The following is a 24,414-nucleotide window of genomic DNA, read 5'->3' as shown; positions in this document are numbered from 1 at the left end:
CTAGTCTATAGAGGCGATTGAGTAAATCCTAACAGAGAAGAGATAAAAAGAAGACAAAAAGTAGTTGAATGAAGAATATTATGTGATTACTAGAGTTAAGTTTAGATTGGTCAGTAAAGTCTTACAGAGTTTGGAAAATGAATGAGGACTTCTGGGTAAATCAATGTATTAAATATATGCATCTACTTTTGCTCCCTTATGAAATCCCACTAATAAGATAACAAATGGATCTTTTTTTAGAGTTCATATATCCACAGGGAGGCATAGAAAGAGAGACGAGACAATCGCAACAATATTTTGTTATGTATAAAGCAAATGGATGTGTGGCACATGACTTATCAAAGCTGAGAAAGCTGAATTCCTAAGTCAGTAATGAGGAAAACTGAGAATCAATCCAAGATATACTCTTACTTCCCCACAGGCTCAGAAATTGGCAGCATCATCTACTTTAGGAAGAGGGAGGGAAGGAATGGAGGGAAGGGGCTGAAATACAGAAAATAGATGAAAGGCTGTTTAAAAAGCAGTTAGATACTCAGATTACTTCCCCAACTCAGCTACACTGTGGATTTCCCACCCTCCCATGGAAGATTGGAGCTTGATACTCCATAGAGAATAAAAGAGGAGGTTTCTAAGCTGGAGGACAGCAAACAATATTTATATAAGGGTTGTATGGAAGTAGTCCAACATCAGTAGTTCAAATTTCCAATCATCTATTCGGTCTCCTGACTCAAATATGAGCAGGTTATCAGAGACGTGAAAAAAGTCTGTAACATGGAAAAAAAAAAAAAAAAGACAAAAACAATGAGACAATGAAGGGGAAGAACACAAAACCACTTATCAGTATTTATGAGAGATAAGAGATTTCTATCACGAAACAAGAAAATAGGGTGCTGTTTTTTTAAACAGGGAACGTTCAGAAAGAAAAAATTTAGTAGTTGAAATTATCTTCCATAAGTAGGGTAAAAAGGCAAAGAAATGGACCATAGAGAAAATCTTACGCATTAGAATAGCAGTAATAACAGAGGAAACAGCAGGGAGGAAATTTTCAATGAATAAGTCAAGAGAATTGTCTAGAAATAAAGGACTTGAGTTTCCATATTAACAGGCTCACCAAGTGCTGAATACAATGAGTGAAATTAGAGGTACATCTAAACATATCATTGTGAAATTTTAGAACCTTAGGACAAAGTAAAGAATTCTGAAAGTTTCCAGAGGAGAAAAAAATCGAAAACTTAAGAATTAAAATGGTTTAGGATTTAGCACCAGGAGCCCTGAGAGTCAGAAGACAATAGAGAAAATAGAATTTTGTACTCTGGCAAAATATCAAACAAGTGTGAGGATAGATAATAAAGACATGTTTAGTTATGCTACAAATTTCTCAGGAAAGTACTAGAAATTGCACTCTACCAATTTATCTGAATAGATGCAAAAAAGGGTTTTGATAAAATCCAATATCCTTTCATGTTAAAAAACCAAGAAAGAGAAAGATAGGGAATACAGGAAACAAGATTCCACGAACAGAGACCGGGCAATCCCCAAGTTGATAGTGAGGTGAAAGTCAAGATTTACAGTGCTATGAAACTGACACATGTGGACAATCAGCACAGACAAGAGCAGGCCAGAAACTCCAGGAGACTTTCATAAATAACAGAAAAACGAATTAAGAATAGAAAATGGTTTTCTCCTAGGAGGAATATCTGGAAGAATGTCTAGAGAGGCAGAGAACTGCTTTATTGTGTTTAAAAACAATTTATCTGTTGATTCTTTAAACTATGTGCATATGTAATTTTGATAAAAATAAATGAAGTGAATGGGTATTGAATGTAAATGGGCTAAATACCCCCATTTGAAAGGTACCAGAGTGACAAGCTGGAGAAAAATAAGACCCCATGGTATGCTGTCTTCAAGAGAGCCATCTCATATGCAGTGACACCTATAGACTCAAAATGAAAGGATGGGGGAAAATCTACCAAGCAAATGGAAATCAGAAAAAAAGCAGGGTTGCAATCCTAATTTCAGACAAAACAGACTTTAAGCCAACAAAGATACAGAAAGACAAAGAAGGGCATTATGTAATGGTAGAAGGTTCAATTCAACAAGAAGAGCTAACTATTATAAATATATATGCACCCAACACAGGGGCACCCAGCTTCATCAAGCAAGTTCTTAGAGACCTACAAAGAGACTTAAACTCCCACACAATAACAGCAGGAGACCTCAACACTTCACTGATAGTATTAGATAGATCATCAAGGCAGAAAATTAACAAAGATATTCAAGACCTGAAGTCAGTGTTGGACCAAATGGATCTGATAGACCTCTACAGAACTCTCCACGTAAAAACAACATAGTCTATATTCTTCTAATCGTCACATGGCCCATACTCTAAAATTGACCACACAATTGGACATAAAACAATCCTCAGCAAATGCTAGCTAGAGAACTGAAATCATACCAAACCCACTCTTGGACCACAGCCCAATACAAATAGAAATCAAGACTTAAAAATGTTTTCAAAACCATGCAATTATGTGGAAATTAAGCAACCTGGTCCTGAAATGACTTTTAGGTAAATAATGAAATTAAGGCAGAAATCAAGAAGTTCTTTGAAACTAATGAGAAAAAAGATACAAAATACCAGAATCTCTGTGTCACAGCTAAGGCAGTGTTAAGAGGGCAATTTATAGCCCTAAATGCCCTCATCAAAAAGTTAGAAAGTTCTCAAATTAACAACTTAACATTACAACTACAAAAGAACTAGAAAAGCAAGAACAAACCAACCCCAAAGCTAGCAGAAGACAAGAAATAACCAAAGTCAGAGCTGACCTGAAAGAGACTGAGACATGAAAATCCAGGTAAAATATAAACAAATGTAGGAGTTTATTTTTTGAAAAAAATCAATAAGATAGGTCACTAGATAGACTAATAAAGAAGAAAAGAGAGAAGATCCAAATAAATACATCAGAAATGACAAAGGGGATGTTACCAATGACCCCACAGAAATACAAACAATAATCAGAGACTACTACAAACACCTCTGGCACACAAACTAGAAAATCTGGAAGAGATGGATAAATGCCTGGACACATGCACATGTTACCAAGACTGAACCAGGAAGAAACTGATTTCCTGAACAGACCAATAACAAGCTCCAAAATTGAACCAGTAATAAATAGCCTACCAACCAAAAAAAAGAAAAAAAAAAAAGGGGGGGCACGACCAGACAGATTCACAGCCAAATTCTACCAGATGTACGAAGAAGAGCTGGCATCATTCCTACTGAAACTATTCAAAAAAAATTGAGGAGGAATGACTCCTCCCTATTTCATTCTCTGAGGCCAGTATCATCCTCATATGAAAACCTGGCAGAGACTCTTAAAAAAAAAAGAAAATTTCAGCCCAGTATCCTTGATGAACATTGATTCAAAAATCCTCAACAAAATACTTGCAAACCAAATCAATTAGCACATCAAAAATCATATCCACTGTAATCATGTAGGCTTTATTCCTGGGTTCCAAGTTTGGTTCAACATACGCAAATCAGTAAATGTGATTTATCACACAAACAGAACTAAAGACAAAAATCACATGATTATCTCAATAGATGCAAAAAAGGGTTTTGATAAAATCCAATATCCTTTCATGTTAAAAAACTTTTTAATAAACTAGGTATTAAAGGAACATACCTCAAAATAAGAGGCATCTGTGACAAACCCACAGCCCACATCATACTGAATAGGCAAAAGCTAGAAGCATTCTCCTTGGAAACTTATACAGGACAAAGATGTCCTGTCTCACCACTCCTATTCAACATAGTATTGGAAGTCCTGGCCAGAGCAATTAGGCAAGAGCAAAAAATAAGGGACATCCAAATAGGAAGAGAGAAAGTCAAACTATTGCTCTTTGCTGATGACATGATCCTATATCTAGAAAACCCCATAGTCTCGACCTAAAAGCTCTTCCAACTGATAAACAACCTCAGCAAAGTTTTAGGATACAAAATCAGCATACAAAAATCACTGATATTCCCATGCACCAACAATAGCCAAGCTGAGGGTAAAATCAGGAATGCAATTCCATTCACAATTGCAAGAAAAATAATAAAGTACTCAGGAATACAGCTAGTCAGGGAGGTGAAAAATCTCTGCAATGGGAATTTAAAAACTCTGCTCAAAGAAATTGGAGATGCCACAAACAAATGGAACAATATTCAATGCTCGTGAATCAGAAGAATCAATATCATTCAAATGGCCATACTTCCAAAGCAATTTACAGATCAAATGCTGTTGCTATCAAACTATCAATGACATTCTTCACAGAACTAGAAAAAACTTAAAATTCACAGGGAACTAAAAAGCTAGGGGTATCACGTTGCTTAACCTGAAACTATAGTACAGTGCTACAGTAACCAAAACAGCATGGTACTGGTACAAAAACAGATACATAGACCAATGGAACAGAATAGAGAGCCCAGAAATAAAGTCACACACCTGCAACTATCTGATCTTCGATGAAGCTGACAAAAACAAGTAATGGGGAAATGACCCCCTATTCAATAAATGGTGCTGGGATAACTGGCTAGCCATATGCAGAGGATTGAAACTGGATCCCTTTCTTACACCATATACGAAAACCAACTCAAGATTGAAGACTTAAATATAAAACTCAAAACTATAAAAACCCTGGAAAACAACCTAGGCAATACTATTTTGGACATGAGAATAGTCAAATATTTCATTACGAAGACACCAGAAGCAATCATAACAAGCAAAAATTGACAAATGGAATCTAATTAAACTAAAGTGCTTCTGCACAGCAAAAGTAACTATCAACAGAGTAAACAGACAACCTACAGAATGGGAAAATTTTTTTGTAAACTGTACATTAGACAAAGGTCTAATATCCAGCATCTATAAGGAAATTAAATTTACAAGAAAAAACAACTCCATTAAAAAGTGGGCAAAGGACATGAACAGGCCTTTTCAAAAGAAGACATACATGTGCTCAAAGAGCATATGAAAAAAGATCAGTATCACTGATCATTAGAGAAATTCAAAGAAAAACCACCATAAGATACCATTTCACACCAGTCAGAATGGTTATTATTAAAACGTCAGAAAATAACGTGCTGGCGAGGTTGCAGACAAAGGGGAACATTTACACACCTTTGGTGGGAGTGTAAACTAGTTTAATCATTGTGGAAAGCAGTGTGACAATTCTTCAAAGACCTAAAAACCAATACCATTCGACCCAGCAATCCTATTACTGGGTATAAACCCAAAGGAATATAAATCATTCTACCATAAAGACACAGGCATACATATGTTCACTGCAGCACTGTTCACAATGTCAAAGACGTGGAATCAGCCTAAATGCCTGTCAATGGCAGACTGGATAAAGAAAATGTGGAACATAAATATACACCATGGAATACCACGCAGCCATAAAAAAGAACAAGATCATGTCCTTCACAGGACATGGATGGAGCTGGAGGCCATCATCCTTAGTAAACTAACACAGGAACAGAAAACCAAATACCGCATATTCTCACTTATAAGTGGGAGCTAAATGATGAGAATGCATGGAAACAAAGAGGGGAGCGACAGACACTGGGACCTATTTGTGAGGGATGTGATGAGGAGGAAGGAATGGATGAGAGAAAATAACTATTGAGTACTAGGCTTAGTAGCTGGATGATGAAATATTCTGCACAGCAAACCCTCATAACATGAGTTTACCTATATTACAATCCTGCACATGTACCCCTGAACATAAAATAAAAGTGACAAAAATGGGGGCTTTTATAGTAGCATTGACATGGCCCCATATGAATAAATTATGAATATACATTTTCAATTCTTACCATGGTTTTAAAAAACATTTCTAAATAATATATGCAGGTTTGCTATATTGAATAGTGATGCTACAAAAGTTTAGTCATTCTCAAATGTAATTGGTACATACGCAATCTTTTTGGGTCAAGCAACTTATCAAATTACATACTAGTAATAATGCCTTACTTACCTTTTGGTTGGTAGCCCAAGTGAAATGATAAACCTGTTTCAATTCAGGCCCCAGTTACAGTAATTATGTTTAAATCCTAAACTATATCAATTTCTCCAAAAGGAATTAGATCAAAAGATTCAATGGCTTTTTCTGAGTTTGAACTGGCTTATGCACTGGTCTTTAATGAGTAATAAATAGGATAGAGGAAGCAATATTGCCCACTTTTAAGTTTTTGAGTGTGTTTTCAAAATGAATTTGAATTAATAGACATTTTTTGCTCTCAATTTGTTTTAGTGGTGGGCATGTTAAGCTTGAAGAAGATGTAGATCTTGGCTATGTGGAAGATGGGACGCCTTGTGGTCCCCAAATGATGTGCTTAGAACACAGGTGTCTTCCTGTGGCTTCTTTCAACTTTAGTACTTGCTTGAGCAGTAAAGAAGGCACTATTTGCTCAGGAAATGGAGTAAGTATCCAGTACCTTGTCAGGGTCTATTTATTTCTTTTATATCACAGAAATAGATAGGACCCTAAACTATTTATTTTTCTTAATTATGGAAAACATGATTTTTCATATTTCTAGTTGTGTAAATACTAATTCAATTATAGCTATTTGAATATTTCTGTTGTATAATCTGAGAAGGCCTGGGAATAAGGAAAAGAATAATCTTTCTAACTAAATTCTTCCATCTTTCTTCTCTATGTTACTATGATCTTGTATAATATAATGCCAACTTTTTACAAGTGAACTAGGAGATACATTTTAACAAACTATGATGGGATTTTAAGAAAGACAATAAAAATTGGATGTGATGGCCACAGTATTTAAAAACGATGTGGTCTGGGCACTGACAAATCTGAACAGACTATCAACTGCTGTAGCCACACCAGCAGGTACAAGCTGAGGATAAGTCCTGGAAATAAAAACAGAATAACTTAGGGAAATGTTTCTTACAAATGAATAGGACAAAAATGGCATTTGAAAGACTTGTAATTCTGTTCTTTCAGTTATATATCAGATAATGTATATCTTGTACAGGTAAGTTTGCAGGTTAAATATTCATCCTCTACTGGGAATAAAGTTTTGTCAGTTTCAATTAGGAATTCCTATACTACCAAAAAAAATAATTTGTTCTATTTCTTTCAGCATGTGCTATAGCATGCTTTTCATTTTTGTTCCAGATTTTTTGCTTGAACTGTTGTATTCAGTTAAGATAAAGGATCCCTGTTTTGGAACTGTAAGCCTTCAATCCTGGTCATTTCATACATATCCTCAGGGATATTCCAAGAATTTATTTAGGGAAGTAACTAATTGTTACTTCTTGCCAAAGCATAGGAATTCTCATGGCATATAAGAGTAGAGCAGACACGTACTAAGTAGCTCTGCTCCTATAAAGGAGTCTTCCAAGTCTTATTTTCTTAATCTTTAAGAGGATGTTAGGAGATCAGAGGAAAAAAATAGTGGAATTTTTCTTGATCATCCATGCTAATGAATAACCATGTCTTATCCTTCTTAAGGTTCTGAAACAAAACACGAGACCAAACATAGTTGTGCTTAGTAAACATTTGTTTAATTAATTAGTAAAAGAATAATCAGTGCAAATAAATCAGATGGCAAATCAGCATCCAGATAATTTATAACAATTATGCATAATATAATTATGTATTCACAATAATTATGCATAATTATATTTGGCATAATTTTAACTTACAGCAACTCAACTCTGTATTTGTGACAAAAAATTAATATGCGAAAAATTAATTCAAGTAAATATTCTTTTTTTTTTTTTTTTGAGACGGAGTCTCCCTCTGTTACCCAGACTGGAGTGCAGTGGTGCGATCTCCACTCACTGCAAGTTCCATCTCCCAGGTTCACGCCCTTCTCCTGCCTCAGCCTCCTGAGTAGCTGGGACTACAGGCACCTGCCACCACACCTGGCTAATTTTTTGTATTTTTAGTAGAGATGGGGTTTCACTGTGTTAGCCAGGATGGTCTCGATCTCCTGACCTCGTGATCCGTCCACCTCAGCCTCCCAAAGTGCTGGGACTACAGGTGTGAGCCACCGTGCCTGGCCATAAATATTCTTTTTGTACTATATATCATGTGGTTAAGAGCATGAGCTTGCAATCATACAGCCTGGGTTTGAATCCCAACTCTGCTTTTTACTAGCTGGGTAACATAGGGCAAATTTCTTAACCTTTATGACTCAATTTCTTCCTCTGTAAAATGGAGATAATAGTGCCCACTTTAAAGAATTGTGCAAAGAATGAGTTAACTTGTAAAACACTTAAAACAAGACTGGGATATGGGAAGTGTTCAATAAATGTAATCTATGCTATTTATTATGATTACTGTACACTTGCATCATTGTCTGTTCTTGTCACTTTATCACTGATACCTGACATATGATATAGCAACTGATGCTTGAAGAAGCCAGGAGACTTGATTAAGGTCCCTTAGTAAGACAGGAGTGATATGGTGAATCAAATCCAGGCCTTTTAAGCCTAAACCTTTTTCTTTCTGTATATTTGTTAATGTGTAGCTCTTATTGAGGCTGTGTTATAGTTATATATGGATGTGGATGTATGTTGTGTTCCTGAAAATTAGATCAGACAAGACAGAAACCCCTGTAGTAAAAACCTGTCTCAGGAGGAACTTTGCTGATCTTCAACCTAACTTAACTCTCTCCTGCTTCTCTATTCAGAGTTGTTTTGAATTAGATTTAGGTGTATATTCTGTTTCCTGAGTGGACAAATGAAGAGAGATTACTTCCCTATAATATAAAAAATGGTATCAATTTTATGTGAATCTTTTTTATATACTCTATTCGTGGGAGTACTTAGTTCCCGTGACCCTGACATCGCTAGTATCTACAGCATGGGTTGAAGTGCCAAGGTTATAGCCTTGTGAAACTTTCTTCTCAGCCCACTGCAAAACATAGGTCTCTTCTCTTCATCAGACTTTTATTTCATTTTGCTTCCTAAGAAATGAATAACATTTTTGCATAAAGACCCTTACTAAGGAAGGAAGGAAACCTTTGTATTAGATAATTGACAGATGATTCTATTTCTACTTAGCTTTTTAAATCTTCCTCATAAAATTTAAGTTAATGAAAGTCAAAACAACAATGTCTTTGTTTTTTTTTAATAGATGTAGATGAATTTCTCTGTTAAAATTCATCGTTCCCTTTGGGTCAGTTGTTGGTCTCTAGGAAACATTTGCTTGAAGTACTGGAGGAAGAAATAATATAATTAGTATTAGGAAGAACATACTAATAATTTTTCAGAATTACCAAATTCTAAGCATATAATAATAAGAAATTAGTGTTTATTTTTCATGCTTCTGTACCAGAGAGTTGACATTTACTCTAACTTGATTGTGGATTTCAGGTTTGCAGTAATGAGCTGAAGTGTGTGTGTAACAGACACTGGATAGGTTCTGACTGCAACACTTACTTCCCTCACAATGATGATGCAAAGACTGGTATCACTCTGTCTGGCAATGGTAAGTACTTAATTTGGTACATTATGTACTCTTTATACACAAAGAGAAAACTGCTCTCTGAAAACTTTTATTTGAGTTATTTTTGTGATAATCAGAAATACATTCTCATAATAATGAGGTCCATTTTATGAAACTGAATATGTCCATTAAATTGTAATGATATGTAATATTGTGTATAACTTAGTTTATTTGATTTAGCTTTATCTTGTCCTGCTTCATTCTGAGATTTTTTGAGTATTATACTTGTCTGAAGCTGTCAGTAAACCCTAACATTTCTTTCAAATGAAGAAAGTAGTCATAGCTCTTAACTGTGTGCAATTAAAGGAAGCATTTTATATTTTTGAACTGAATAAAAAGGAACAATTAAAGAATTGGTTTTAAAATATTTTAATGTTCTTTATTATAGAAGCTCATTGTTGTTCAATCCCAGTTCTGTAGCCTGAACTGGCTGCGGGTGGTAATCCTGGCCAAGGTTCCTGGAGGGGCTTTAAGAACATGGATAAGAAATAACAGGTGCAGTCCTAAAAGCTAGGGTGGCCCAAGCTGGGGTATAGAAATCAAATGCAGATGGTTGAAAGAACTCATACATTGGAGGCAAATGTCCCCTTTTAAACTATTTAATCATTTCATTATTGAGTATTCTTTTATACAAGATAATGCTCAAATCCTGAAGTTCATTCACTCTCAAAGGATGAGAAAAAAGGAGTATGTTCATTCTAATAATATAAACAGTTTTAGCTAATATGACTTTTATAAAGAAAATCATAGGATGATTAAGATTTTAGAGTCCCCAGTCTTAGCAATGGTAGTGTGGAGTTTGTTCCAGTAATTAATTCAAAGGCAATAATATTTAGGCACATGGATTTCAATGACATGTCAAAAGCCATACCATTACTTAGAAATAAACAAGCCTAACATCTAAGTTTATTGATCCCTATTAAGTCCCTGGAAAAAAGGAAGGGAAGACAGACATGCTAGGTCTTGGAGTAAGAAAACTCTAGTGACCCAAGAAATCCTCTGGCATCTGCATCTGTGCATCCCACAGAGGACCTGGCAGGTTGGACTCCACTAGTCTGCTCAGATGGCCTAGCCCTGCTGTCTGACATGAATTCTGAGGGCTCCTAGACAGAGAGACTGCCACTCCTATCATGGAGAATTGAAGTCTTCTCAAGTAGCCCATGACTCCTGACCTTTGATGTGTAAAAGGATGCCTCAAGAGTGGAGCAGACAAGGATGGATCTAAGCTGCTCTGGATGAAAGCTCTGCAGTTAACCATGTGGCATAAATCATTATCAGCAAAACAGGCCTTCTGGTGTCAGAGCCAGGCCTCATTCAGATCAGCCTTTTCTGCCTTGGAGCCCTCATTTGAGCTTATTGACCAAGCCTTTGACTCATGGTGCCATTCTGCTGTGATGATCCCCTTAAAGATTATATCTCAGCCTGCCTGACAATGGATACTGGCACAACAATGCCATCACTGTGTTCTGAGCTTCAACCCTGCCCTGGATTCTGCCTGCCTGTCTCTCTGCCAGTGTGGTGCTGCCTCCCTCTCCTGCCACTTCAGCTCCAGTCCTCCAGCTCACTCGACTCTTTTGTTCCTCTGGATTTTCCTTCTCTAGAATGCCATAGCCATCATTGCCCAGACGGGGAATTACAAGTCCAGTGTTTTTATCACCTACACTACCTGGGCAGTAACCATACAAGTCTGTGGACATGTTTTCTCCTTTAAGAAGCTTATATTCACTTTGAGAGAAACAAAATATAACACACATACAAAACCAAGAGCAATAAGGACCTTCATTAGTTGTCAAAGTGGAGTGATATGCACAATAACATTTCTAGAATTTCTGAGAAAGAGGTAAGGATCAAAAGGAACACAGGTTTTCTCCCTGTTCCTCCCTAACTGTCATCACTCTTCCCTCTTTTAGTTTAATGACATCATGGTTTCTGGAAAATACAACTGTGCAAAATGCACTTGGACAAGAATTAAAAAGGACATATACCAAACATTATTTTTAAATGAACTGATGTAGATTGCTGAATTTTGGTTGATTTTTTCTTTCCTTTGAAAAATACCCATTTTTGAAAACAAACAGTCTTGTTAGTGTGATGATTACAAAACTGAGCAATAAAGTTTCTGAAAGAATTTTATACCACTGATCTTCCTTCTTTCTTTTTTTTTCCTCTCAGGTGTTGCTGGCACCAATATCATAATAGGCATAATTGCTGGCACCATTTTAGTGCTGGCCCTCATATTAGGAATAACTGCGTGGGGTTATAAGTAAGTGAAATGTCTCAGTCTTGTTACTATCGAAATATACTTCTAAACATTTTGATTACATGAAAACATCTAGAAAGTTTTGTATCATTGGTTGAATATACTTGCAATGAAAATCAGCTTGGCTCAGCAGCCAGTCAATGCTTATTCTTGGCATGGTGAGAAGTGATAATAACATCATTTTTTTAGATTTTGAGACAAGTTCCTTCTATTGTAAAAGGACTGAGTATTATTTTAAAATCCTTGAAGTGAATTGAAGTCAGTCTAAATTTTTAAAAGCTTCTAACTTGTAACTTTTGAAGAGAATTTGATAGCCTTAAACATTTTGCTCAGTAAATGCCTTCAAACATTGTAAACTTTTTTTATCTATTTAATGTGTTCAATTTTCTTTTTATGATTTATACAATCTGAAAAGAAACCAGAATATTCAATTTCCTTTTTAAGTGCTTTAATCCCATGATGTGAAAAGTTTCTTTGTATTCAAATAGCTAATTTAAGTTTAATAAGTTAGAACTTAAATGTGATGAACCTTAAATTTTCTTTAATATTTCAACTTAAAATCATATTCTGCTGATCCTTGATGATGTTCCAGTCCACAGGCCTGGGGCTTTTCTCCATTTGGAAGGCCTGCAGCTTGTGCCAGGCATTCTGGGCATTACCTCATTTCATAGCACATTTTTCCTCATGGATCAAACTTAGGTAACTCAAAGTTTTGGGAATTAGAATCAAAAGTTTAGACTTTTGCCCCACGCCTTTTGATGGACTCACCTTTGTTCCTTGAGTTAATATATGTCAAACACTCAAAGTAGTGCCTGGCCCACAGTAAGCACTAGGTAATTGTTTGCTATGATTATTATCACTTAACAAGGTCTTAAACCAGTTGCACCAAAGGAAACACCTTTATAGTGTACGTGGCAATTGCTTGTGAGGTCAAAACCATGAAAGAGTTTCTTTGGCTAAAAAGGGAGAGCAGTTAGTTGACTGGCAGGATAAGCTTTGTATGCTACAAGCATTAATATTACAGGCATTTGTGGAAGACTGTATATTAACGAGTAGCTCGGAGAGCATAATACAGTTTGGCATATATGGTTGACATGGCATATCATAGTGAAGGAGAGCACAGCATAATAGTAAGCTCTTTCCTGATTAAATGAGCACCTAGCCCTGTACTGTGTGGTCTTCCACAAATTCTTGTATTATTAATGCTTGTAGCATACAAAGCTTATCCTGGCAGTAAACTAACTGATCTCCCTTTTCAGCTAAATAAACTCTTTCATGGTTTTGACCTCACAAGCAATTGCCATATACCCGTATAAAGATGTTACTTTTGGTGCAGTTAATTTAAGACAGTGTTAGGTGATAATAATAAGTTCATAGCTGATGCTTAAAATCTATGGGCCTCTTTGGTATGCAGGTTACTGGATATATTTCACCTCAGCATAACATTTGGAGTTACAAAATCATATATCTGATAGGAAGGCTTTTCTGTTTATCATTTGATTTCTTCTCACACCACAAGCAAATTAGCTGTGTGCTGGAATCACACTATTTCTCCAACTTAATGCACGATTTAAGTAGCAACTGTCATCACAAGCATTATTGTTTTGAAGTAGCTCAGTGCTTTCATTTGGCTATGTGAAAATGGAAAGAAAAAATTGTTCATTCTGTAGTGTGTGATTTTCTGCCACCTAGTGGTGGAAGTGGATATTTCATTTTTACAATCTTGGAAAAACCTACCTTTTAGAAACCTAAACACTCATATTACTTATTAAATTATATGTCTATTTGCCTTTATTGATTAGAATGAAAATCACCTTTTTCTGCATGTGATTTCTTATTTTTATGGCATTCTTTTGAGATTTGTTCATTCCTGCATATATGCACTTTGCAACTTTAATAAGATCCACATAGTTGGAAACTCATTTAAGTTGGTTTTAGCTTAAGGAAAAAGACAAAACTTGTGTATATTACAGTTTATATATCCTCTTTATAAATAATTAGTCCAAGTAGCTAAAGTTTTAATGTTTCTAAAATTATTCAGAATATGTTTAGGAATATAGTGGGAATGTAGATATTTTAAAAGAGGAATTAAATTCATGAATATGATGTTTTACTTATTCTATTTGAAATTTAAAACCAGATTTTAGAACCTGAGAACTCATTTTCTCATTAGTTTGTCTAGTTAAACTTTCTACCCCTTCTCCAAGCCTTGGGGTGGAGAATAGCAGGAATGAAAAAAAAGTAGAATGCTCATTTGGAGCCATATGGCTCAGGAAATCAGATTGAAGGAATAAAAAGTAAAACATGTTGAATAGAAAGATACCAGGTTTATTTTTCACCCATCTGATAGTTTCCAGAATCAAAAATAATAACGAATTGGCACCTTTGCCGTCGTGTGTGTGTTATCAAACATGATATGTATAATGTGGATGAAATAGACTGGCAAGTAAAGATGTTACCAATGAAATCCATGTGAAAACGTTATCCTTGTTCTTAGAGGAAGCAGCCCAAAACTACTCAGTTGCATGACCTTTCTAACGTGTCTCCAAAATACTAACAATTATGTCAAGATAGAAAGTTAGCAATGAACCCCTGAAAAGTCACTGGTACTGTACTACCACACCCTTTAGAGCAATTTTTAAATAAGATCCACTTAGTTGGAAACTCATTTAAGTTGATTTTAGCTTATGGTTAAATAAACACAGAGACTAAACACTGAACAAGTATTTCCAATGTGAAACTTCAGCGAGTAAGTAGTAATCACTTAGGAGATCCTTAACAGTCATCAATTAACTCACTCCTATTTGTCATACCTGATGAAATAAAATATTCTGGTATTCATTTATATTCCCCTATTTGAAATTCTTAGGAATAACTATAGTTTGGGGTTTATATCCCATTAGGAATGAATTATAATTTTATTTCTGTGAAAATACAGTTATTTATATAAGTAACGATTCATTAATTTCATTATTTAAGTTAATGTATGTTTGAAGACCTGTATTTGAAATAAGATTTACTTTACAGCAGCGATTGATGTTGAGAAAACAGTTACTCTTTAATGACTGCAGCATATTTATGTTTTTAAAAATGGACAGTTGTTTGACAATATTATCACTGACTCTTTGTCGCTTCTCCTAATGATGAAGTGACATTTTTGTGTGTGCATTCCCATTTTAATTCTGTAATTCAGAATCCTCTAGTGAAGACTTTTCAATGAAAGCTAGAGCTTTTATGTTTAGAGCTCCCTCTTGATGTCTGTCCAGAGGTAACTAACTCTGTGTTTCTTCCTCTTTCTCTTCTTGTCCATGAAAAGAAACTATCGAGAACAGAGGTATGTAATAAAAATAATGTGAACATAAAACTGAAAGGTTTGACTCAGATTAGCATTGCTGGAATTCATACATGCAATTATAATTAAGTTCACTTTGTTTTTATGCTATAATGATCATACACTAATCTTGATTTTTCATTATCTTGAGATAATTTTAATGATGGTGCTATGAAATATAGTAATTTAAAATAGATCTGTCATTTAATTTTAATGGTTCTTTTATCCAACAATACAACAATTAGTGGAGAGTCTTGCTTATTTTTTAATAGTAATATATATAGAAATTGATTTTTTCCATCCAAAACATACTTCCTCTATGGTAAGGTGTCCCATTTGTTTACATTAATGTTAGCTTTTCTTCATGTTTGTAACACTCTTATTGCCTAATACTTTCTGAGGGAATTTGTCACTGTTTTTATATTAATAATATCCATTCATAAGTGACAAAGTTTATTTGGGCAGTGTTGCTGTTGGGAATGTTCTAGCATTTGTTGAGCCTGTTTATCTCTGCATAAGGAATTTTTTTGTGTTGATTAGGTAACTGCACATTTAGTTAAAGAAAGAATTTGCATAGTTGGAATAATAAAAAAGTCTATATTCTTGAGAAAGACACCCTTATAGCATAACCTTAAAAATCTGTGCTTAACCAACAGCATAAAAACAGATACAAAACATTCATGTTTTTCTATAACAATTACCTATTTTATCTGAATCTAAATTAGCACATAATATTGAAATTCACTCTTCACTTTTCACAATGAAAAAGTTACTAGTGCTGTTAGATATTGATATAAAATATTAAAATATTATCCTGGAAACTGATAACCTAGACCAGGTCTTACACATGATATCGTTCTATACTCATGGTATTAACCTTTTCCATTGTTGAGTTGCATGCTTGTGACAGGTTATGAATAAGGTGTATAAATGTGGTAATTTGTCATGCTCCATCACAACTTTCATTTTTTTTCACAAATCAAAAATTTAACTTTACTCTTTTTTAAATAAATTAAAATTCCCATAAGGCTTTAACCGTAAGTATCTGTAGAATCTGTATAAATACATGGTGCCCATGGGTTACCATTTGAAATCCTGGTCAGTTTGTGTAGACAATAGAAAATATTGACCTTTCCCTAGAGTGACTAACTCATCATTACTGGAAAAAGTAAAACTGGGACAAAATTACAATTTAAGAACAACCAGATTTCTTCGTGACATGTTTTAAACTCTTGTGTCCAAAAGCGCTTGAGTAGAGCAGGAGCCGCCGTTTAGGCTTTCTGTTGAGTAGAGGTTGACTGATCGCATTAGGAATCTAAGTTTGCTGAGTTTCTTTAGTGGAAAATAGAATTAGGCAAATAAGATTAAAAAGTTAATGATTCAGCTTCATTTCCACAGGAACTAAGGCTATAATGTAATTTAATATTGCTGAATATATGAAAACAAAAGTGAAATGTCTCATACGTAACATAAGCAAAACTACCACAGTGGTCTAAGATATGTTCTTATTAGGGATTCTGTCCAGAATAAGGGAATTGCCTACACTTTAGAAAAATGATTAATATTGAAAAGTATGGACAAATTTCTTGTGCTAACTCAATATGTAGAGAGATATAGTTAAGAACATTTTCACATGAAGAATCTCCTTTATGTGCCTGATATAATTTCATGTCTTCTGGTGTTACTGAGTCATCATTTCATTGATCTGGCTACTCTTTTGGAATCTAGTCAGTCATATTTTGAGAGTTGTCATATCTTCAGTGGATATTTATTTTACATATTTTGATATATGTCAACACAACCCTTTTTTGTCCTTGCCCATAACTAATGAATATCAGGTTTGTACAGTAGGTCTCGAAGTGGAGAAATAGCAAAGAATAGACTTTAGATAGGAAGTTGTGAATGTATAAGTGTTTTCTAAATGATTTTCCTTTTCGAGAATACATGCTAGTGATTATAGACGAAGTGGTAAGGCCAGCAGACCAAAGCATGCATTAAAAAATGTTCAATCTTATAAAAATATCAATAGACATTAAAGTAAATATCTTCCCAAGTCCAAAATATACCAGGAAGTAAAATTAAGAATTTTGAATTGTTATTGCTTTTAAATTAGGTTTTTCTTTGAGGTTCCATGGTAGGGAGACCAATCCACAAGGAATCAGAAATCTACTAGTATGTGGTATTGGAAAATCAAACTTTCCTCAACTCTGAAATGAAGTAAAGTTCTTTGTAATTTGTAAAGCATTATGGTGACGGGAAGTTACTAGCATGTGGTCTTGGAAGACTGTGTTTCTCTGATCTTTGAATGAAAGAGGTGAATGTAGTTCTTCTCAAAGAGGAGGGCAGCATTCATTGACATGAGTGAGGCTCACACATACTGGTTGAGGTGGTGAAAATGTTGGTGAATGTAAACTTTTGCTTTGACACTAAATGCAAGACATAATAAGTATAATAGCCAGTTGTCAGATTCCTAATACTGTTATAATGGCTCAGAAGTGCCAAACTGGGCGTAACTTTCCAATTCCTGGAGAGGACAGGCAAGTAATTCGGTGACTGAATTTGATAACCAGATACATTTTCTCTCCTGAGAATGGGTCCTGAAGGTTTTCAGTACAGAGAAGGATTATATTCTATGTTTCCTTGCAAGTTTGACAAAAAGATATGAAGCAGACCCATTTTTTTCTTTTTGTTCACAAACTTGGTAATAAAAAGAAACTGGAAGCTGCATTCTGGGGCATAGCGAAGGCAGAACTCCACATATGCACAGCATCAGTTTAAATCTGCCAGTGTCTTATGATGGGCAGAATTGTGGAACAAAGGAGCCATAGCCGTAGACATTAGGTAATTAGAATGATGGTTATATTTATCCTTTTATTTGAAATATTCAGGAAAGAAAACTTCCCCAATTTTTTCAGTTGATGTTATTGTTGATATTATAGCACAATTGCTTTAGGACTCAGAAGCTATATGACTTGTAGTGAGAATTATAAGTGAATTTTAGTTTTTAGGATAAGTTTGCAAATAGCAATAGAATAAGAAACATTAACTGAACTTAGATACATAAAACATCCATATTTAGCTGAAATCTTACTCTCTTCCTTTGAGATGAACACACACCATTATGATTGATGAGAAATATAAAAAATAATTAGGTTATATCTTTTTGATCTATGGTTTTACTTTAAGCAGAATGCCCTCCCCTTCCCCATTTATTTTCTCTCTCACCTATTTTAGCCACTTTATTTTCTGCTTGTGAACTTCCCATCTTTTTTCCAAACCTTTCTTAGTTTGCTTTTATATTATTATTATTTTGGTGATATTCCTGCATCTGTCAGTGTTACTTGGTACACATTATACAGTATTTCTTAAAACAGTAAAGTAACAATTTAATAAGAGACAGCCCAGATGCCAACAAAGCATTGGAGAAATGCCTCCTTAAACACTAAAGTTAAGAGTTGGTTAAATGGTTTTTTCCTCCAACATTTTAAGTATACATAAGAATTATTAAGATAAATATAATTCAATTGATGCTTTTTGGCAAGATTAGACTTCTCTCATAGCAAGACTGTTTGCCTAAAGGTTTTGGGGTGATCAAGAAACAGTCTTACTTAATGTTTAAATTTAGAATGCTAACATAACAACTAGATGATTTATAATTATGAACACATTAAGAGTTGTCTTCTGAAGTGGAAATGTTAAACATTATTATTATTATTATTATTATTATTATTATTATTTTGAGGTGGAGTCTCTCTGTCGCCCAAGCTGGGGTTCAGTGGCATGATCTCGGCTCACTGAAACCTCTGCCTCCCAGGTTCAAGCTATTCTCCTGCCTCAGCCTCTTGAGTAGCTGGGATTACAAGCGCCCGCCACCACACCTGGCTAATTTTTTTGTATTTTTAGTAGAGACAGGGTTTCACCATGTTGGTCAGGCTGGTCTCGGAATCCTGACCTCGTGATCCACCCACCTCGGCGTCCCAAAAACATTGTTCTTAAGAGATCTTTAATGAAATTCATAACCTATCACTGACATTTACCATGGGAAGAACATTACATGCCTTCCTCATGGAATTTTAAGGAAAAGCCAGTGAATTTCTATCTTTTGGAGACTTTGCAGTGTGATAGATAAGAATCTAATCTGTTCAACATAATGAAAACAAGGTGGTGCCCCAGAAGTACATTGAACTGAAACTGACTGAAACCCACAGTTTATGATTATTTAGCATTTAGGGTGTTTGAGCACTGTGTAAAAAATGACCATGGACTTCAGAGAAGTTACATTGAAGGGTTAATAAAACATGTTTAGTTAAAAACAAAAAACAAAATTGGGCCCCATCCATTGGGAACGATAGTCCATCTACATCCTTAGTGTCAGCTAAGTGATGCCTTGGTAATTGCCAGGATAAATGCCTGAAGGCCAGCCAGACCCATGTAAAGAGAAGGCAATTTGTGGGATAGAATACTGGGAATGGTCAAGTGTAGTTCGGAGCTCTTATATAATAGCTTGTCTTTATCTTTTATGTATTTTATTTATTTTTTGAGACGGAGTCTCACTCTGTTGCCCAGACTGGAGTGCAATGGTGCGATCTCGGCTCACTGCAACCTCTGCCTCCCAAGTTCAAGCAATTCTTGTGCCTCAACCACCCAAGTAGCTGGGCTTACAGGTGTGTGCTGCCACACCCAGCTAATTTTTATATTTATTGTAGAGATAGAGTTTTACCATGTTGGCCAGGCTAGTCTCCAACTCCTGACCTCAACTCATCTACCCATCTTGGCCTCCCATAGTGCTGGGATTACAGGCATGAGCCACCATGCCCAGCCTGGTTTTTAATTGAGTTGAATTTGGTGAGGCACATCTCATCAGTTTATAAAGATTATCAGTAAAGATAGTAGTGATAAATGGGATTTGTTAACCATAGAGATTATTATTGGAAATGTGTTCATGGGATTCTTTTATAAATATTAATATAACACAAAAGGGAAATTTTGTCCCCAAGGCAAAAAATAGAACTCTGATTTTATTGACAGCTTTTTTTTTTCAGGCATTAATGGAATATTTTACTGATACAAGGTAAAATAGAAAATATTAATAAAGATCTCTTACAGGGGAAGATACAGCAGGTGTCATGTAACAGTCTAAATATGAGGTTTTGTATTTTTTTCCTATAAAATTAATGTTTTATATACTGGGGAAAAGGATAACTATTATGAACTGAAGTCATTTACAGAATTAAAAATATTTTGGAGGAATCATATCAAAAAGTTATAGGTGGAATTAATCCTACATTACTAATTTCATGAAAAATTCTACTTTCTTTAGTAAACATAAAAGAGAGTAAATTAAATCACACAAGTTAAAATATATGCTTCATACTGATTGAAAAATCTGTCAGATTCACAGACATGTGTAACTAAATAGCATTAAAATAATGAGAGTATTCAATCATTCAAGAGAATGAATGACCATGTATTTTAAACATTTACAACAATATGGCAATAATTTAAGCAAGCAAACACCTGAAAATGGCATTTTGGGGGGATTAAATTCAGCATCAGCAAATAATCAAAATCATAATGGTAATTAAGGAGAAACCAAATAAGAAAAAGTTAGCAAATTTGTGCTTTTGCTGGAGATTTAATTAAGCATAGCTTTGTTAAAAATTCTCAATTCAGCACTAGTTTGTGGCACCTCCAGCAATAGTACTGAATAGAAAAGAATCAAGTTTTTGATGCAGTTGGCTATTTGGGAGGCTACACCACTGACAAATGACCAGATTAGCTATTGCAGGAGGGTTAAGTGGGGGCCTTATCTAAAAGTTTCTATGTGATTACCTTAGGAGAAGTAATAAAAATCTGTTCCAATCTTGGTTTATTGAAAATCAGATGATTTGGGTCAGTAACAGTGCACTACTACTACAGTAGAGATAGAGAACTAAGGTCACCCACCAGCTACCTGTAAATATGCTTCTATAGTCTCAATAAAAATTCAGTTATTTTTTCAACCTTTTCTTGCTCTTGCTAAATTATCTTCCTTCACATATTCCACTGAACAGTTATAAAATTTCCTTTTTGATTTAACTTTGAATCTTTCCATTTCTTCATATTTCTGTTAAATGAATAATGAAGCTCTGAGTTGAACATCAAACTCTAATAGTGATTTGTTTGCATTAAATTCTATAATAGTTTAAAAATCCATCAGTTCTTTTAAGACCAAATCCAGGTTACATTATGTATGTTTAGAAATTATTAACAGTTTATTCACCACAAAGGAAAAAAAAAGCTATGCTTAATCTGGGTAGGGACTATCTGTCCTAACACACCTTTGACATAATTGTTTTTAAAAAAAAGACAAAAATGCACTTAACATTTTCAAGTATAATGAAGTTACCATGAAAACACTCATATTTTCATATTTTTTCCCCAAAGCAAGGCTTTATTCATCCAAACGATAAAGACATTTGTAATTGCATTTCTGGCCTCTACAGTTAGAATGACTTTAACTTGTCTCATTTATTGATAATTTTATGTGTTGTGATAGATTTGATTCATGTAGATCATTATCCCTACCTCTCTTTTTTCCTGAAATAATATTTGTATATGTCTGTGTTCATGTGTGTGTCTTGTTTTCTGACTCTGAAATGTTTATTATGCCTTAGACAGTTACCCCAGGGAGATTATGTAAAAAAGCCTGGAGATGGTGACTCTTTTTATAGCGACATTCCTCCCGGAGTCAGCACAAACTCAGCATCTAGTTCTAAGAAGAGGTCTGCTTTTCTGTCGCATTTTCAGATTTCTACCTGTTCCATCACACATTATTCCATTAGTCAGAACATTTCATTATTTTGCAGCAGGTTTGATTACTTCTTCCTTCTTTCTTGAATGTTAAAAAATAGTATCCTTTGTTCTTTGATTACTCTACTTCAAAATGCCATATGCTCAGAACCACTCATTACACAAATCAGGCCACAAAACCTAAACAAAGCAAACCAACCAATAACTATGATTCTATATAGAAACCTCAGGGTTTTTCAGTCTTGCTTTATATGGCTTAAGAAACTATACATAGTATTTAATAATATTTAAATGGTGAGCTTTATGTCATGTTTGGTAGTCAAAGAAAAAGGTTACTGTCATGCTTCAATAAAAGCAATTGTTAACTAAATTGGTAATTTAAGTGCTGCATTGAATATTTTTTAATTTTATATATATCAAAGCTAAGCTCGCTATGAAACAAAGATTGCTTCTCTGTGAATCATATATTTCAGTATTATGATTTTGCCTTTTTGGGGGGTGATTATTTCTAGACTTTATAAGTTACAACTTAGTTGACAAATTAAGTGTTTTTAATTTTGCCTGAGTTTTATAACAGTACAGGTGGAATTAATATTTATATGTCTTAGACACTGATGCTATATTCTTATTCTAGCATCTTAAGGTGTATGACACCATTTAAAATTCTGCATGCTTTGTAACTGCTTAACAAAATAAATAAAAAGAAGAAATAAATAGTTGGCATGATTTAGGAAATGAGACCTATATTCATGTTGAAGGAAGCAAAAATATTCTTGTAAAAGAATTTATTTATTTAAAGTTGCCAATAAGAGTGTAATGGACAGGAAAAAAGGTTTGATGGCCCTGCTCATGCCTTTGGGCACATTAACTACTTTGCAGAGTGAAGGGAAAGTTGCTAGTTTATTGAGAGGAAACATGACCTGTTCCGCAGTTCTGTATAGAGTGGATCATCTGTAAATATTCTGTAATGTCTCTCAGTCTTTGTAAACGTTAATCAGGAACGAGAATAGAAGGAATTAGTGAAACCTGGGAACTCTACTTTATGTGGAACTTTCTTAAGCATGAAGGATAGTTTTCACTTAGATAACGTAGCTTAAAGCAAAAGTAGAAACACTAGTTGTTGCCAAAGGAGTATGGTTCTACAGAATAATGTTTTTAAAAATGTATTATTTTAATTTATGGAGGGCTTGTTGGCTAAGAGCAGAAGACTAGGGTTCTACTTGAATTCTCTAATACAAATATTTTCTTGATAGAATATTAAATTTTAAATTAAATAACATGGTAAATTAGTGGAGAAATTAATGGTTTCCAGCAGAATTTCTGTTGTTCTTTTGTACAAAATATGAGTCATTCTGTGAGTAGCAAATGATGTTGAGAAATTCCAACCTAGGGAATTCATATGGAATAGTTGTGCTGAGTTCCATTTATTTTCAATCATCAGTAGAAAGCTTTTTTTTGAAATAGAAATTATTAACCATCAACCAGAATAATATGTGGGAAAGATTTTTAAGTATAGTGCTATTTTCTAAAGTACCTATGAAAGAGTTTAAAATATCCATTTGAATAATTCCCAGATTTTAGAAAAATCTCAGTGGGTTATGATTCTTAAGCAGCTAAAAGTTGTTAAGACTTTACTCTGAAGTATATGTAGCTTGTTAAAATTCTTGTGTGGTACAAGGTAGGTGTGTAAATTTTGCTTCTTGTAGATAATTCATTTAAAGATGGTAGGACACAAATAGCAGGTGGGCTCGATGGTACATGGGCTTTGTGAGAGGCACTGTCATGATAAACATCTGATTCAGTTCAGTTATTGAACAATTAGCCAACATGTACTACACTTTTTTGGACCATATTTGTGGGAAAAAATGCCAATTCTTAGAAAATAATTTTATTACTTAAGAAAATCTAAATAGTGCTTTGATAAATGTTAACCAGGTTCACTTGAGCAAATCTTTATGTAATCTCTTGGAAGTCCATGTTCTCATAATATTTGAGTGGAAACCATTGCTTTACAATTAAGAAACATCTATGGTGGGACCCCATTATAACTCTGCTGCTGGGGTTATGCTGAAATACATAGTGAATTTGCTCTGTGGTTGCTGCGTTCTGGGGAATGTAAATTGGCTTGCATTGTGTCTTGATACTTTTCATTTATATACTATTGTAATGGGGTTCCATTGTATTTGACTTTTCTTAAATTGGATGTTGTGTAATTCTGCCTTCTTCATGAAGACTTTCATGTTCTCTTCATTCTTTCATTTCAGATTTTTTCTTTCTTGATTTATTTTATTTAATGCACAGTAATGCTTAGAAGTTTTGCTTACTGATCTCAAAACATTCATTTGGTTACATTTTTGAACAATTTATCAATATTTTCAATTTCAGGTCAAATGGGCTGTCTCATTCTTGGAGTGAAAGGATTCCAGACACAAAACATATTTCAGACATCTGTGAAAATGGGCGACCTCGAAGTAACTCTTGGCAAGGTAGAGGCTGGCATTCTGAA

At 34.5% G+C, this 24,414-nt stretch overlaps 1 protein-coding gene across 26 annotated transcripts in view; it reads left to right on the top strand.

Moving 5' to 3' along the window:
* Positions 1-24,414, top strand: part of ADAM22 (ADAM metallopeptidase domain 22) — a 245,780-nt gene that overhangs the window by 202,882 nt on the left and 18,484 nt on the right. For 10 of the 26 annotated variants that reach the window (XM_045388727.3, XM_005550308.5, XM_074035578.1 and 7 more), the window contains 6 exons: positions 6,301-6,469; positions 9,393-9,507; positions 11,698-11,788; positions 15,102-15,119; positions 21,773-21,880; positions 24,294-24,394. In XM_045388727.3, coding sequence (XP_045244662.1) covers positions 6,301-6,469; positions 9,393-9,507; positions 11,698-11,788; positions 15,102-15,119; positions 21,773-21,880; positions 24,294-24,394 — 602 coding nt within the window. Of the gene's footprint in view, positions 1-6,300; positions 6,470-9,392; positions 9,508-11,697; positions 11,789-15,101; positions 15,120-21,772; positions 21,968-24,293; positions 24,395-24,414 lie in introns of all 26 variants that reach the window. The other 16 variants (XM_045388728.3, XM_045388726.3, XM_005550310.5 and 13 more) reach the window with 3 other exon arrangements.

This window comes from Macaca fascicularis, chromosome 3, assembly GCF_037993035.2.
Source record: "Macaca fascicularis isolate 582-1 chromosome 3, T2T-MFA8v1.1".
In the NCBI taxonomy this organism is placed as follows: Eukaryota; Metazoa; Chordata; class Mammalia; order Primates; family Cercopithecidae; genus Macaca; species Macaca fascicularis.
This window is presented reverse-complemented; position numbering and strand designations above follow the sequence as displayed.